Source organism: Stegostoma tigrinum, chromosome 6 (assembly GCF_030684315.1).
Source record: "Stegostoma tigrinum isolate sSteTig4 chromosome 6, sSteTig4.hap1, whole genome shotgun sequence".
In the NCBI taxonomy this organism is placed as follows: domain Eukaryota; kingdom Metazoa; phylum Chordata; class Chondrichthyes; order Orectolobiformes; family Stegostomatidae; genus Stegostoma; species Stegostoma tigrinum.
The window spans coordinates 69,254,117-69,271,161 of NC_081359.1; the positions used below are offsets into that span (position 1 = coordinate 69,254,117).

General features: G+C 41.1%; 1 protein-coding gene across 2 annotated transcripts in view; it reads left to right on the plus strand.

Annotated features, from left to right (window-relative positions):
• Positions 1–17,045, plus strand: part of aasdhppt (aminoadipate-semialdehyde dehydrogenase-phosphopantetheinyl transferase) — a 65,055-nt gene that overhangs the window by 38,109 nt on the left and 9,901 nt on the right. For both annotated transcript variants that reach the window (XM_059646627.1, XM_059646628.1), the window contains one exon: positions 15,565–15,642. In XM_059646627.1, coding sequence (XP_059502610.1) covers positions 15,565–15,642 — 78 coding nt within the window. The remainder of the gene's footprint in view (positions 1–15,564; positions 15,643–17,045) is intronic.

The window sequence follows — 17,045 nt, forward strand, 5'->3', positions numbered from 1 at the left end:
CATGTCCAGCAGTCTCTTAAATGACCCCAATGACCTTGCTTCCACAACTGCTGCTGGCAACGCATTCCATGCTTTCATAACTCTCTGTGTAAAGAACCCGCCTCTGACATCCCCTCTATACTTTCCTCCAACCAGCTTAAAACTATGACTCCTCGTGCTAGCCATTTCTGCCCTGGGAAATAGTCTCTGGCTATCCACTCTATCTATGCCTCTCATTATCTTGTATACCTCAATTAGGTCCCCTCTCCTCCTCCTTTTCTCCAATGAAAAAAGTCCGAGCTCAGTCAACCTCTCTTCATAAGATAAGCCCTCCAGTCCAGGCAGCATCCTGGTAAACCTCCTCTGAACCCTCTCCAAACCATCCACATCTTTCCTATAATAGGGCAACCAGAACTGGACGCAGTATTCCAAGTGCGGTCTAACCAAAGTTTTATAGAGCATCAAGATCTCACGACTCTTAAACTCAATCCCCCTGTTACTGAAAGCCAAGGATGTTGCCTGGTATGGAGGGAAGGTCTTACGAGGAAAGGCTGAGGGACTTGAGGCTGTTTTCATTAGAGAGAAGAAGGTTGAGAGGTGACTTAATTGAAACATATAAAATAATCAGAGGGTTAGATAGGGTGGATAGGGAGAGCCTTTTTCCTAGGATGGTGACGGCGAGCACGAGGGGGCATAGCTTTAAATTGAGGGGTGAAAGATATAGGACAGATGTCAGAGGTAGTTTCTTTACTCAGAGAGTAGTAAGGGAATGGAACGCTTTGCCCGCAACGGTAGTAGATTCGCCAACTTTAGGTACATTTAAGTCGTCACTGGATAAGTATATGGACATACATGTAATAGTGTAGGTTAGATGGGCTTGAGATCGGTATGACGGGTCGGCACAACATCAAGGGCCAAAGGGCCTGTACTGTGCTGTAATGCTCTATGTATCTATATTCTATGTATCTATGTAAATAGGAATGCAAATTATTATTTGAATTTCTATAAATTGAGAGGGGGGATGTTCAACAAGACCTGTGTGTTCTCATGCATCAGTCACTGCAAGTAAGCACATAGGTGTAGTCGGCTGAAAGAAGGCAAACTGTATCTTGCCCTTCATAATGAGAGAATTTGAGTGTAAGAACAAGAATGTCTTGCTGCAATTATACAGGGCACTGGTGATACCACACCTGGAATGTTGTATCATTTTTGATCTCCTTATCTGAAAAAGGATGTTTTTTGCCCTTGAGGGAGCACAATAAAGATTTATGAAATTAGTTCCTGGAATGGCAGGACTGATATATCAGGAGAAATTGAGTCAGTTCAGATTTTATTCACTGGAGTTTAAAAGAATGAGGAAGGAACTTATAGAAACTATAACATTCTTACAAGACGAGACAGGTTGGATGCAGAGAGGATGTTCCTGATGGTGGGAAAGTCCAAAACCAGAGGTCATAGTTTAAAAATAAGGGGTAAACCTTTTCGAATTGAGATGAGGAGAAATGTCTTCATCCAGAGAGTAGTGAGCCTGTGGAATTCATTATGGCAGAAAGTGGTTGAGACCAAAATGTTGTGTGCTTTCAAGAATGGGCTAGATATAGCCCTCATGGCGAGAGGGGTCAGGGATATGGGGGGAGAGCATGATTAGGGCACTGAGCTAGATGACCAGCCATGACCATGTTGAATGACAAAGCAGGCTCAAGGGATCAAATAGCCTACTCCTGCTCCTATCTTCCATGTTTTTATGAAGAGATGAAGGAGACTTCAAGATGCCCTATTGGCATCTGGGGTTTAAGTATTGATGTTTGTAAAAGATAGTGATAGGTTAGAGCTTTGTTTTAATTCTTAAGCAGATAGTTCTCCTATAATGCGATAGTTGTGTTCTTCTGTGACCTTGCGCTATAGAAAATTACACTGTACGGAGATTGCTATAGAAAATTGCTATACTTGTAGAGCAGAAAGTTCATGTTATCCAAACAGCGTCCCCTGTTCATCAATTGCATTACTGCCAATTTGCGATAACGAAACACGCGTTATAGCAGAACTACCTGTAGAGTAAAAGTTTTGTTTAAAAAAATGCATAGTTGTAGATAATTTCAGTTTTGAACTTCACAAGCTCAAATTTATTATTAAAAGTTGATTTCTCCTAAAAGATCATAACACACTACTGTCCAATGGCAATAGCTGAGTACTAACTTCCTCACTGATGCTTAGACTGAGTTCAACAAGAGTCCCTGCCCTGGGCAAAATTGAAATCATTGGGAATTGAGGTGAATTTTACTATTGATTATAGTGGTATCTAGTACCTGAATGTTTGTGGTTGTTGGGCGTCTTTCATCTCAATCCTAGGATGCTACTGCATGGAATTCTCAGAGTTGTACCCTCCTGAACTCTCCATTGAACCGGGGTTGATCCCTTGGCTTGAATAAGGGATATGCCAGGCCATGAGGTTGCAGATCGTGTTTGGGTACAATTCTGCTCCTGTTGATAGTCAAGAGCACCTCCTGGATGCCCAGTCTTGAGTGTCTAGATCTGTTTGAATTCTGTCTCATTTTGCACAGTGATAATGCCACACAACACGATGGAGGGTATTCTCCGTGTGAAGGCAGATCTTCATCTCTACAAGGACTGTGTGGTGGTCAGTCTTACCAATACAGAGGAATGCTGATCCGCCAGCCAAGTGACTCCTTGAAATCCAGAGTGAGTGTTGAGGATTCCTCTTGCTGTTGCATGCCACTGTGCCGTCACCTCTGCTGGGCCTCCCCTGCTGGTGGGACAGGACATAGCCAAGCATTGTAGTGTCTGGTATCATTCCACAAGTATGACTATGTCAGACTGTGAGACAGCTCTCCCATTTTGGCACCATCTCCCAGATGGTAGAAAGGAGGACTTTGCAGGGTGATAAGGGTGTTTTTGCTGTTGTCTTTTCCAGTGCCTAGGTTGATACCAGGTGGTGCATTAGTTTCATTCCTCTATTGAGACTTTGTTGCGATACAATTGAGTGGCTTACCTATACCATTGCAGTGGGCAGTTGAGAGTTAACTACATTGCTGTGGATCTGGAGTTACATGTAGGCCACACCAGGTGATGATGGCGGATTTCCTTCCGTAAAGGGCTTTAGTGAGCCAGATGGGTTTTTCTGACAATTGGCAATTATAAGTGTATGAGCATGGAGCTAGCAAAAGTGAATTGGCAATTCAGGTTAAGGGATAGGCCAATAGAGGCAGTGACAAACATTGAAGGGCATCTGTCAGAAATCACAAAATAGATGCATTGCAACAAAAGTCCTTATGTTCCTTCCATAATGAATGAAGAATGTCAAAGAGATGTGTTAAATTCAAATAAAATAAATTTACTTATGGAAAGCTAGGTAGCAGGTCAGAAGATTAAACAAAATATAAAAAATAACATTGGATTACCAAAAGGTGAAATGGAGGGTTAGAAGAATTAGAGTATGAAAGTTAGCCAAAATTCAAAAAACAAATTGGGAAAATTACTTCAGATCTTTAAAAACGAAATTAAGAAACAAAGTAAGTGTTGGTCCCATAGAAAATTAGTCAGGGAAATTAGTAATGGAGTATAAAGAAATGGCAGACAAATTGAACAGACACTTTGATCAGATATCTAAGTTACTTGTAGAAAGGATAGACATAACATCCCAGAAATAGGAGTAAATCATTGGGTAAATTGTTGAAACTGAGAGTTGACAAGTCCCCAAGTACTAATGAGTATCATCCCAGGGTCTTAAAATCAGAATTAGCTTGAGGGACTGAATAGCCTACTCGTTTTCCTATGTTCCTAACAGAAGTAGCCAGGGAGATTTTTGATGCATTGGTTTTAATTTCCCAAAAATCATTAGATTCTGGGAAGATTTCTTTTGATTGGAAAATAGCAAATGTAACTCCTTTATTCAAAAATGGAGAGAGGCAGAAAGCAGGAAACCATAGGCCAATTAGCTTAATATTTGTCATAGGGAATACATTAGAAGCTATTTTTAAAGATGTAATAATAGGGCACCTGGATACATTCAAGATAATGTTAGAACCTTCACTGATTTTTCCTTATTTTTACCTTTACTTTTTTATTATGTTTGGTTTAGAGCTGTAAGGTGACCTTCGGACTGTGAGCAGCAGCTTGTGTTTAAAAACAAGAGTATTTGTTCATGAGGCCAGGTCTGAAAGATAATTACAGTTGTTTCTTTTTTAAAAATCCTGCACCAGGTAGATGTTTGGCGATAAATGGAGTCAGTACCTGGGAATTGGCACCAGCAAGTCTGGTGCAAAATGTGTTGATCAAACAAACTAAAGGGCAGGATTTTTGAACTGGAGTTTGGCATTTGATGCTAAAGCAAGAAGATTTGAAAGCCTCCTGCCCTACCTCCCATTATCAGCTATTGTAATTTTAGAGAATAGAATCTCATTTATAAGAATTAAATGAATATTCCTTGGAGCCCACTGGGATCTATCTGCATGCATCACTATCTTCAGAATTTAAACGAGATACAACCACGTGCCCATGAGATTACAAATGGTAAAAATAGCTTAAGTGAATTGGGCAGTTGCATCTCATTTATTTTTCTCATTTGATTTATCCCTTAACTTTGTCTCTCTGTCTTTCTGTGAAAGTGGAAAATAGAATTAAATAGGAGTGGATTTAAAGCATATATATTAATTAGATTACCTTGTTGTTCCACTTTGCCAAGTTAATATTAATATATCGGTATATCTTTTGATTAAGTTATGATCCATAGTCAGGAATCATGGAGTCAATTTTGAGGGTTATAGAGTTTTTGTTTAATTTTACTGTATTGCTATTTACAGAGATAGGAAAGCTGATTTGATTCAGCTCTGTCTGTATGTTGTAGTAATAATCAAACTGAGCGAACATGATTTTGTCAAAGCACTAATTTATTGCAGTACTTTGAAGCAGTAACATAAATTTTAGATAACCAGTGTACTATTGTGTTTAGATTTTCAGAAGGCATTTGGTAAGGTGTTGCATCAAAGTTTATTTTGGAAAATAAAAGTTCGTTATGTAGGGAGTAACATATTGCTCTAGAAAGAAGGTTGGCTGGCTAACGGGCAGCAGAGTATCAGAATTAATGTATCTTTTTCAGGCTGTCAGGATGTCATGAGTGGTGTGCCATAGGGCTGAGTGCTGGGGATTCAAGCTTTTACAAATTATATAACTGATTTGGTTGAAGGGAATGAGGGTATGGTAACGAAATTTGCCGCTGACACAAAGACAGGTAGGAATGGGAAACAAAAAGAGAAATTGCTGGGAAAACACAGCAGATCGAACAGCAGATAACACGGTGGAGAGCTGCATGAACACAGCAGGCCAAGCAGCATCAGAGGAGCAGGAAAGCTGATGTTTTGGGTCTGGACTCTTCTTCAGAAATGGGGGAAGGGAAAGGGATTCTGAAATAAATAGAGAGAGGGAGTTGGCCGATAGAAGATGGATAAAGGAGCAGATAGGTGGAGAGGAGACAGACAGGTCGAAAAGGTGGGGATGGAGCCTCTAAAGGTGAGTGCGGCTGGGGGAGTTAGGGTGGGGATAGGTCAGCCCAGGGAGGACAGACAGGTCAAGGGGGCGGGATGAGGCTAGTAGGTAGGAGGTGGGGGTGGGGTTTGAAGTGGAAGGAGTGGACGGACAGGTTAGGGAGGCAGGGATGAGCTGGGCTGTTTTTGGGGTGCCGTCAGGGGAGGGGAGATTTTGAAGCTTGTGAAGTCCACATTGATACCATTGGGGTGCAGGGTTCCCAAGCGGAATATGAGGTGCTGTTCCTGGAGCCTTCAGGTGGTGTCATTGTGGCACTGCAGGAGACCCAGGATGGACATGTCATCCAAGAAATGGGAGGAGGAGTTGAAATGGTTCACAACTGGGAGGTGCAGTCATTTGTCGTGAACTGAGCGTAGGTGTTCCATAAAGCAGAACCGTGCAGCCCAATGGTATCAATGTGGACTTCACAAGCTTCAAAATCTCCCCGACTGCATCCCAAAACCAGCCCGGCACATTTCCGCCTGCCTAACCTGTCCGTCCACTCCTTCCACCTCAAGGCCCACCCCCACCTCCTACCTACCAGCGTCATCCCGCCCCCTTGACCTGTCCGTCGTCCCTGGACTGACCTATCCCCATCCTAACTCCCCCACCTGCACTCACCTTTACTGGCTCTATCCCCAAATATTTGACCTGTCTGTCTCCTCCCTACCTATCTGCTCCCTTATCCATCTTCCATCCGCCTCCGCCCTCTCTCACTTTATTTCAGAATCCCTTTCCCCTCCCCCATTTCTGAAGAAGGGTCCAGACCCGAAATATCAGCCTTCCTGTTCCTCTGATGCTGCTTGGTCTGCTGTGTTCATCCAGCTCTCCACCGTGTTATCTCAGATTCTCCAGTGTCGGCAGTTCCCACTATCTCTGAATCAGGTCTAACTGCATCTGTGGAGTAAAAGTAAAGTTAATGTTTTGGGTCATTGACCCTTCTTCAGAACTGATTGTAACTAGGAAGAAGTTGGTATATATGTTAAAGGTGGAGTGGGAGTAGAGGGCAGGAGTAAACAATGGGTGGATTTGAAGACCAGATAGAGAGACACCGATGGTTGAAAAGACAAAGGAATTGGTAAAGGTCAGCCCTGGAGGAGCAATAGCTGCTAACTGGGCTCAGCAATTTCTGTTTTTGTTTCTCATTTCCAGTCTCCACAGTTCTTTGGGTTTTTAGGTAAGAAAGTGACTTGTGAAGAGGGCGTAAGAAACCTACAAAGGGACATAGGTTAAATGAATGAGCAAAGATTTGATAGATGAAGCAAATCATGGGAAAGTGTGAAATTGTCCATTTTAGCAGGCAAAATTAAGAAGCCTTTATTTATTTGATGACAAGTTGAAGAGCTCTCAGATGCAGAGAGTTCTGGGTGCATGAATAGCAGAAGATTAACATGCAGATACAACAAGTAACCAGGAAAGCTAATAGAATGTTGTTGTATTGTAAGGGGAAATGAATGAGAAGGGAGATTATGCTCTGTTCTATGAGGCTTTGGTGGGACTGCATCTGGAGTACTATGTGCAATATTCACTGGTTGCCGCACTGATATAAGGATGTTAAACACCAGAAGCTGTTCAGAGAATGTTTACTCGACTAATACATGAATTGAGAGGATTGGCTCATGGGGAAAAGCTGGAGAGGCTCGGCCTGCATCCTGTAGATTTTAGAAGAGTCAGAGGAGACGTAAGTGAAACGTATAAGATCCTGGGGAGACTTGACCAGATGGATGTTGAAAGGATGTTTCCTCCTGAGAGAATCTAGAACTCAGCGTCATTCTTTAAAACAAGGGATTGCGCACTTAAGACAGAAGAGAAAAAAAATCTCTCAAAGGATAGTGGGTCTTTAGAATTCCCTTCCTCAAAGGGCAGTGAATGCAGAAACTTTAAATACTTTAAGGCAGATTGATAGATTCTTGATTGCCACTGGATGAAAGATTATCAAAGGCATTTGGGAATATGGAATTGAGGTTAATATCAGATCAGCCATTATCTTATTAAAAGGCAGAATGTGGCTGGAAGGGCTGAGTGACCTACATTTGTTCCTTGTTTGTATGTTTTTATTAGTGATGTATTTTTTGATTATGGAGCAGGGTATTCTTGCTACGAACTTGTCCATCATATATTTTACTAACGATTTGGGTTTACAGTTACAACTAAAGGCTGAAATGTGGCAATATTGACACAGGATTGGTAGGATAAATACACCCACAATAGGTTTTGTGAATATACATTTTTGCAACATTGACAGAATAAGTAATGCATGGAAAAAAGAGGAATGGAGTAATTACCTTATAAGAAAGATGTGGAATCTTTGGAAAGGGTGCAGAGGAGATTTACTAGGATGTTGCCTGGTATGGAGGAAAGGTCTTACGAGGAAAGGCTGAGGGACTTGAGGCAGTTTTCATTAGAGAGAAGAAGGTTGAGAGGTGACTTAATTGAAACATATAAAATAATCAGAGGGTTAGATAGGGTGGATAGGGGAGAGCCTTTTTCCTAGGATGGTGACGGCGAGCACGAGGGGGCATAGCTTTAAATTGAGGGGCAAAAGATATAGGACAGATGTCAGAGGTAGTTTCTTTACTCGGAGAGTAGTAAGGGAATGGAACGCTTTGCCTGCAACGGTAGTAGATTCGCTAACTTTAGGTACATTTAAGTCGTCATTGGATAAGCATACGGACGTACATGGAATAGTGTAGGTTATGTGGGCTTGAGATCGGTATGACAGGTCGGCACAACATTGAGGGCCGAAGGGCCTGTACTGTGCTGTAATGTTCTATGTTCTAATTGAAGAGGTAACATTGACACGAATGTCCAAGCCAGTGGCTGCCTTTAGTGCTGTCATGACTTTGTTTCACACTACTAATCTAATCAGAACCTCAGCTTCTTGCTACTGGGACTACTGTCAACAGATCTTAATGGCATTAATTAAATACTGGCAGTGCAGCGCCTGAGTGTGCATGATGCACAGTTATGGGAATTAGAAAGGAATTCACAGCCACAGAAGAATTCTTTCAATAAAATAGAGTGGCAATTTTCATACGTACATAATCAAATCACAAAGTAATTGCCTGTTGCTGAAATGCAATGCCCAGTTGTGAGAGGAAAGTGCTAATGAAAAATATTAACATTGGAATAATTAATGCAGTCACTGTGGATGTTTTTGACTTTTGCTTATAATTGTTTTGTTTGAATTGTTCTCTAAGGGAAATTCTTTTCCAAAATGAAAGCAGTGATTGCCACATTCCAATGTACAGATATATACACACCTATTCCCAATGACATACCCGTTGACAGATCAAAGTGATCCTGTAGCCAACCCCTAGAACATGAATAAAAGTAATTCTTGGATGTGTACCCTGATTTATTCATTCCTCTCTACAATGGTTTGCCCAGATTTTGGTGAAACCATCAGCTTCACTGTCATTATAACTGAAGCTAACAGGAAATTCAAATGCTGCACATTCACAGTTAAGGACAAAAATCCAGATAGTCACGAAGCCCTTGATAAAGTTATGTTTTGCTGATTGATGAGTAACTGGGTTTTTTAGTATGTTATACCAGATTGTAATTAGTTCTGAAAACCTCTGTGGCTCTGAACAATTAATTTTATGCTAAATCAATTATATTTAATAGTTACTCTAGTTAGTAGATATCAATTATTAACAATATTATTCACAAGATTAATGTTTGGACTATTGAATAATCACTTTTGTACTGTTAACACATTGGATTAAGGTGAGGTTTGCAGTAGAACACTACCAAAACATTTAATTGAGTTCACATGTTGCTCTGCCTTCTTTCACAGAGACATACGCATTGGAAACAAGAGATATACAGGGTACATCACCTGTGTGTTAGGGAAAGACTGACATTTTTCAATGGTTCCTAACAACCTTACAGAGGAAATCTTTCTTGCTGACATGAGATTCGTTGCCCCTTCATTTTTACATGATGTTGCTATCTTTGAAAACCAGCTTGAGGTCCAGGCTCATGTCTTCACAGCAAAAATCGAAGTAGAAGTGGTGTATTATATTGACTTAATGACCACATCAGCAAGAAGACTAATACATATTTCATATTTGTTGTCAGTATCCTATAAGATCAGTTTTGATTATCAAAAGACCATAAGATATAGGAGCAGAAGTAGGCCATTGAATTTGTTTTGCTATTCAGTGAAGTCAAGGCTGATGTAATAATTCCCAAGTCCACTGACCTGCCTTTTTTCCATAACTCTTGATTCCCTTACTGACTAAAAATCTGACTATCTCAACCTTGAATATATTTAACACCCACCCTTGAAAGCTTTCTGTGGCAAAAAAAATGGATTTACTATTCTCTGAGAGAATAATTGTCTCCTCATCTATCCTATATGTGCAATCCCTTATTCTCTGTATACCTTCTGTCCTAGATAAGGTGAAATTACCTTTTCACATCTACCCTGTCAAGCCCCCTTAGAATCATATATGGTTCACTATGGTTAGCTCTCATTTTTCTAAGTTCGAACAAGTACATGTTCAACAGTGTCCACTTCTCCTTAAAAGTCACTCCCTCCATACACATAGCAGCTTTGTGAAATGGCGTGCCCCCAATGTCAATATATCTTACCTTAGCTAAGAGACCCAAAACTATTCACTGTATTCCAGCTGTGATCTCTTTATAGCTTTATAGCTTTAACAAAACTTCCCTACATTTATGCCCTATTTCCTTTGTAATAAAAACCAACATTCTATTTGAATTTTCTATTACCTACTAATCTAGATTTTTGTGATTCATGGACGAGGACCCCAAAGTCCCTCTGTTTCATAACTTTCTGCAGTCTTTTGCTGTTTAAATAACACTGAGCTCCTCCTCTTCCTGCCAAGGTGCATAACTTCACATTTTCCCACATTATAGTGCATCTACCATCTGTCCTCTCAGTCAACATGTCTGTATTCTGCTGCAGTGCCTTGAGCCATCCTCACCACTCGCCTTCTCACCAATTTTTGTATTTTCCATAAAATTGGCTATGGTACATTCTCTTTTCTCATCCAAGCCATTAATATATATTGTGAATAATTGTGGCTGCACAACTGATCCCTGTGGCACACCTCTGATAACAGGTTGCCATCGTGAAAATGCCCTCCCTTATCCCTGATCTTTGTCATCCATTCATGAGCAAGTCCTTTAGCCACTCCACTTGCAATTCCATGGTCTCTTACTTTATCAGGTAGGCTAATGTGTGGCACTTCATTGAATGTCTTTTGAAAACCCATCCACTTCCTCTTTATCATGTTTTACTTTTTTATGATTAGATTAGTTGGTAATTTATTTAATTGCTGTCTATAGGGCCTCGAAATAAACAATACCGTTTACATTTTCTTTATTCTTAACTTTATTATTCTAAAATTATAACTATGATATCTTGTACAGGATAAATAACATTGTAAAACTCCGAATCAAAGTTATTGATAGGAATTTCCATTTCATGACCACACATCTTATCACTGGCAACGTTCCAGACTTGACAATTATGCCATCACTTTCTTCCCTTTAGAGGTTTTTAAGTTGCTGTGGTTCTCCTCCAATCAATCTAGTTGTGTGGTTGGAAACTATTTCCTGGTTTGTAACTAGATTTCTTTTTATTAATTGGCATTGTGACCATTCTAAACCTTTCTCTTAGGCCTCATTCCATGGCATGTCAGTGCAACATTGGTAAACTAATGTAGACCTCTTCTTTGAGCAGAAGAAGCATTTACAGCAAACTTCATCTGTAAGTGTGGCCTGTGAATGATCCTTGGCCTCCTTCAGAGGTGCTTGAATCAGAGATGCCAGTCTTTAGTAAATTTGATTCAACTACATGTTATCAAGAAATGGTGCTGGATTCTGCAAAGACCAGATAGAAAGATCCTTCCTCGATACTCAGAAACCCATATCCACCTGAACTTAATTTTATTATCGTTTCGCTTAAAAATTCCATCTTTCTGTTTTGAACTCACATTTCCTTTTTGAGTGAATAGAGGAGTAATTTACATCAAGTTGAATTGTGAATTTCAAGGCTTAGTGGATTATTTTACAAATCAACTTATCACGGAGGGTATCTATGGTTGTGGGGAGTACAACTGCATCTAATTTACAAACACTTGAGACAACAAATGATAATTAATCAACTTTTTTCAAAAGACAAAGCTTTAAGTCCGAACCTTTACGTACTGTCATAAAATTCTTCGACTCTTAAAGATGTTAGGAGATATTTTTGTCCTTTAATTGTAAGTGCCATGTGTTTAAAAATAGTACTATAAATCCATTCAGATAATACAAAATTAATTAACTTAGTCATAAAAATGTGAGGTTTTCCAGCTCAGAGCCAAAGAAACTACATGCTTTTGCTCTTCTTAAACAATTTGGAATTTTTTCCAAATTCCAACTGTTCAAAAATTTGTATATTCAAATTGTCCTCTTCTCCCAACATTTAAATCTAATCATCCCTCTCTCCACACCCGCCCCCCCCCCGCTGTCAATCACACTACTCCCCCCCTTTGCAGTCTAAGTTTAAAAACGAGGTGTAGAGTGGGATGAATACAGCAGGCCAAGCAGCATCACAGAAGCAGGAAGGCTGACATTTTGGGCCTAGACCTTTCTTCAGAAATGAGGGAGGAGAAGGGGATTCTGAAATAAATAGGGAGAGAGGGGGAGGCGGATAGAAGATGGATAGAGGAGCAGATAGGTGGAGAGGAGACAGACAGGTCAAAGTGGCGAGGATGGAGCCAATAAAGATCAGTATAGGTGGAGAGTTAGGGAGGGGATAAGTCAGTCCAGGGAGGACGGACAGGTCAAGGGAGCGGGATGAGGCTAGTGGTAGGCGATGGGGGTGGGGCTTGAGGTGGGAGGAAGGGATAGATGGGAGGAAGGATAGGTTATGGGGGTGGGTCAAGGCTGCACCACCTGTTTCTATCTCCTTCCTAAAAATCACAAACCTGACTTCCCTGGTCAACCTATTGTCTCCACTTGCTCCTGCCCACCAAACTTATCTCCGCATACCTGGACTCTATTTTCTCCACCTTGGTCCAGGAACCTCTTACCTATGTTCGTGACACCACCCACGCCCTCCAGCAAGACTTCCAATTCCCTGGTCCCAAACACCTCATCCTTACCATGGACGTCCAATCCCTATACACCTGCATTCCCCATGCAGATGGTCTAAAGGCCCTCCGCTTCTTGCTGTCCTGCAGGTCCAACCAGTTCCCCTGCACTGACACCCTCATCCGCTTAGCCGAACTCATGCGCATCCTCAACAACTTCTCTTTCAATTCCTCCCACTTCCTACAGACTAAGGGGTTGGTCATGGGTACCTGCATGGGCCCAAGCCATGCCTACCTCTTCGTAGGTTAGGTGGAACAATCCCTCTTCCGTACTGGCCCTAAACCCCACCTCTTCTTCCGTTACATTGATGACTGTTTCGGCACCACCCCGGGCTCCCACAAGGTGCTCGAACAGTTCATCCACTTCACCAGCACCTTCCACCCCAACCTCAAGTTCACCTGGACCATCTCTGATACCTTTCTCTCCTTCCGGACCTCTCCATTTCCATCTCTGGTAACCACCTGGAAACCAATATCCATTTCAAGCCCACTGACTCCCACAGCTACTGAGAATACACCTCCTCCCACCCGCCTTCCTGCAAAAATGCCATCCCCTATTCCCAATTCCTTCGACTGTGCTGCATCTGCTCCTGAGATGAGGCATTCCACTCCTGAGCATCTCAGATGTCCTCCCTTTTCAAGGACCACAACTCTTAACCCCCGCCCCCCAGTGGTCGAGAACACCCTCAACCGTGTCTCCTGCATTTCTCGCAACTCATCCCTCACACCTCCTTCCCACAATGAGAACCAAAACAGAATCCCTCTCGTTCTCATGTACCACCCCACAATCTTCAGATCCAATGCATCATCCTCCGACACTGCAATCTGTTTCTGTAATCCGACCCCAATACCAAAGACATTTTTCCCTCCCCACCCTTATCTGTTTTCTGGAGGCACAATTCTCTCCGAGACTCCCTTGTCCACTCCACACTCCCCTCCAGCCGCACCACACCCGGCACTTTTCCCTGCAACCACAGGAAGTGCGATACCTGCCCCTACACTTGCCCCTCTCACCCCCATCCAGGCCCCAAGAAGACTTTCTACATTAAACAGAGGTTTACCTGCACATCTGCTAATGTGGTATACTGCATCCACTGTTACCATTGTGGCCTCCTGTACATCAGGGAAACCAAGCAGAGGCTTGGGGACCGCTTTGCAGAACACCTACACTCGGTTTGCACTAAACAACTGCACCTCCTAGTCGTGAACCATTCCAACTCCATCTCTCATTCTTTAGAGGACATGTCTACCCTAGGCCTCCTGCAGTGCCACAATGATGCCACCCAAAGGTTGCACGAACAGCAACTCATATTCCGCTTGGGAGCCCTGCAGCCCAATGGTATCAATGTGGACTTCACAAGCTTCAAAATCTCCCCTTCCCCTACCGCATCCCAAAACCAGCCCAGCTTGTCCCCATCTCCCTAACTAGTCCTTGCTTCCACCTATTCCCTCCTCCCACCTACTCACCTCATCCCACCCCCTTGACCTGTCCATACTCGCTGGACTGACCTATCCCTTCCCTGACTCCCCACCTACACCCACCTTTACTGGCTCCATCCCCGCCCCTTTGGCCTGTCTGTCTCCTCTCCACCTATCTTCTCCTTTATTCATCTTCTATCCGCCTTCCCCTCTCTCCCTACTTATTTCAGAACCCCCTTCCCCTCCCCTATTTCTGAAGAAGGACCTGGGCCCGAAATGTCAGCCTTCCTGGTCCTCTGATGCTGCTTGGCCTGCTGTGTTCATCCAACTCTACACCTTGTTATCTCAGATTCTCCAGCATCTGCAGTTCCTACTATCTCTGAAATAAGTTTAAAAACAGCCTGGGTGTCTTTAATTAACAGCATCCAAACACAAAGCACATAAGTAGAAAGCGGGACATAACACCAGCGCTTCACCGGAGGCTCAATGATGATGTTACCTAGAATGGTGATGAAACGTCTGAAAACGAACCTTCCAGCTCAGTGAGCAAACTCACATCCAAAACCTCAACCTGAGCTACAAATCTTCTCAAAACAAAGCTAGCCCACAGCTGCAAAATCAGATTCAGGTTTAAATTTCCATATATTCAAAAAAAACACTGGAGTTTCAATTGTAATCTGAAATTTCTACTCAAATTTTTGAATTTACAACAGTTTTTTTCTAATTACTTCCCACTTAAGCTGGAACACCCATGCGAAATTCGCATCAAATTTAATATAATAAAATATGCTAATACGTGAGCATAATTACAAAAAGCAAATAAATTTAAAATAAACTTCATTCACACAAAATCACTTTTACACACACACTTGTGTAACATTTCAAGTTAAATCTACATTTTTTTTTTAAAATGTTGACTTAATCCATGGTCGTCAGGCCTTCTTCCTTCAGGGTACCTTTTCAACCAACCATAAATGTAACTCAAGGAAAAGGTGAATTTCCACAAAAACAGGCTTTTTAAAAAAGCATTAAATCCAAAAAGGGACAATTTTCACACCATAGGAGAGACAAAAGGGAGTTCTTCAGCGTTCGTTTACAGAACAATCAAAATGGCAAAGCTTACAAATAAAGTCAAACTGCCTTCAGTACCATTGCTCACTAGCCCCTAGAGAATCCCCATCTCTTTCGAACAAAAGGACGCCAAAGGCTTTTGTAAAACACTTCAATATCCATTTTATCACACATTATTCAGTGACTCAAACACTGGACACTTGCTTACAGATACACAAAATCAAACAGGACACTCCAATAAGACACACAAATAAAAACTTAAATTTGCATGCAAGATATTCCGTTTGCACACAGCAAAACTTTGTGTGTGTTGTTTCCAACTAAACTGTCAAATCATTATTCTTAATGTTAAAGTTTGTTTTATTTCACTTTTAATTCAATGTCTTTCATTTTCATATGTACCAAACTAAAGTGATTTGACCTTTATTTTGTTTACTAGGAAACTATTCTGGATGATAATCATCATGTTGCTGTTGCACTTGGCAAACCAGACATGTTTGGCAAATATCCTGCACAGGTAATTAAAACTACTGACTTTTGCATAGTATTTAGGATACAGTCTTTTCATTCCAGCAGATTTGGTGGCTGGTATTTTTTCTATTAAAAAGTACTAAAAAGGAAAAAAGTATTGCAAGGGATTTGGGTATCACTGCCCAGGCCAGTGAATATGTCTGTTTTCAGATTGCCCTTCAACTGAGTGTTTTGCTATGCTTTTTTTGGAGTTGGGGTGGGGTGGATTGGAAGGCTTTCAAAAGGAGCAATTTGATTGGGTAAATGGGGATAAGCTATTTTTGCAGTGAAGAGTCAAGTGCAGAAGCAAGATACTTAAAAAAAATGAAGAGAGGTTCACTTCTCTCCTGTATCCAAAGGAGAATTGTTGGATTTGGAATGTTTTCACCAGATTAACGGAAACAAGACCAGATATTTTAAAAAAGAAAATTGATCAATATATGAGAAAAGGCAGGGAAGTGGGATGAAATACATAGCCATTTCAAAGGGCCAGAAAAGTCATGATTGGCCAATTGGTGCTATAAAATTTATAAGTAATACAAAGAACTATCCAAAAGATGCATTGCAAAATATACTTCTGCAAATTTGAAAACATTACCTTTTCCATCAATCTAACTGGTAATCCAGTTGACGATGTAATATTACCAGTTCTTACATTTGAAATTAAAGTGCCTTGAAGACCATGACAATGAAACAATACCATAATATAACTTATCCAGGCATTGACTTACCAAAAGACACATTAATGAATGAAGTAAATAGTAGGACATTTAGCCCCTTGAGCCTGCTTTGCCATTCAATAGGATCATAGCTGATCTGATTATAGTCTCAACCATATTTTTCAGTCTCTCCCCCACATATCCCTTCTCTAAATTGTTAATGAACAGTATGTCTAATTTTTAAACTTAATTAATTGAATTTGTAGAATCATTGTTAAATAACTTGCATTCATACAGCATTTTACCATCTATTTCATACATTCCAAAGTGCTTCACATAAACTGAATTAAACAACTTGCTTGATGGGATGTGTGCTTTGTTTGATGCAAAGTCTTACACGTGGCAATGAGATTAATAGCCCTATTAGATGAGAGAAGAATGGACACTCTGTGAGCTCCATGATCTTCTTTGAAAATGTCAATGGGACTTTCAATTTTCATGGGGACAGTCATGCATTGAGGTGGCAACCTAGATTACATGCGAAAGCGTTGAAAGGAAGACTGCTTCTAACTCAGCCAAGCTGACACTTGTTTATAATAAATTCCATTGCTTGAAGTTCAATGGCACTCAATTTAAAATCATACTTGAGGTTATCAATCCATGCTTTGAATAATAGTTTACCTTCACCATAATCTGTCGCGGTCTTGCTGAGTGATGTAGGAATTATTTGCTGCATTGCATGGTTAATATT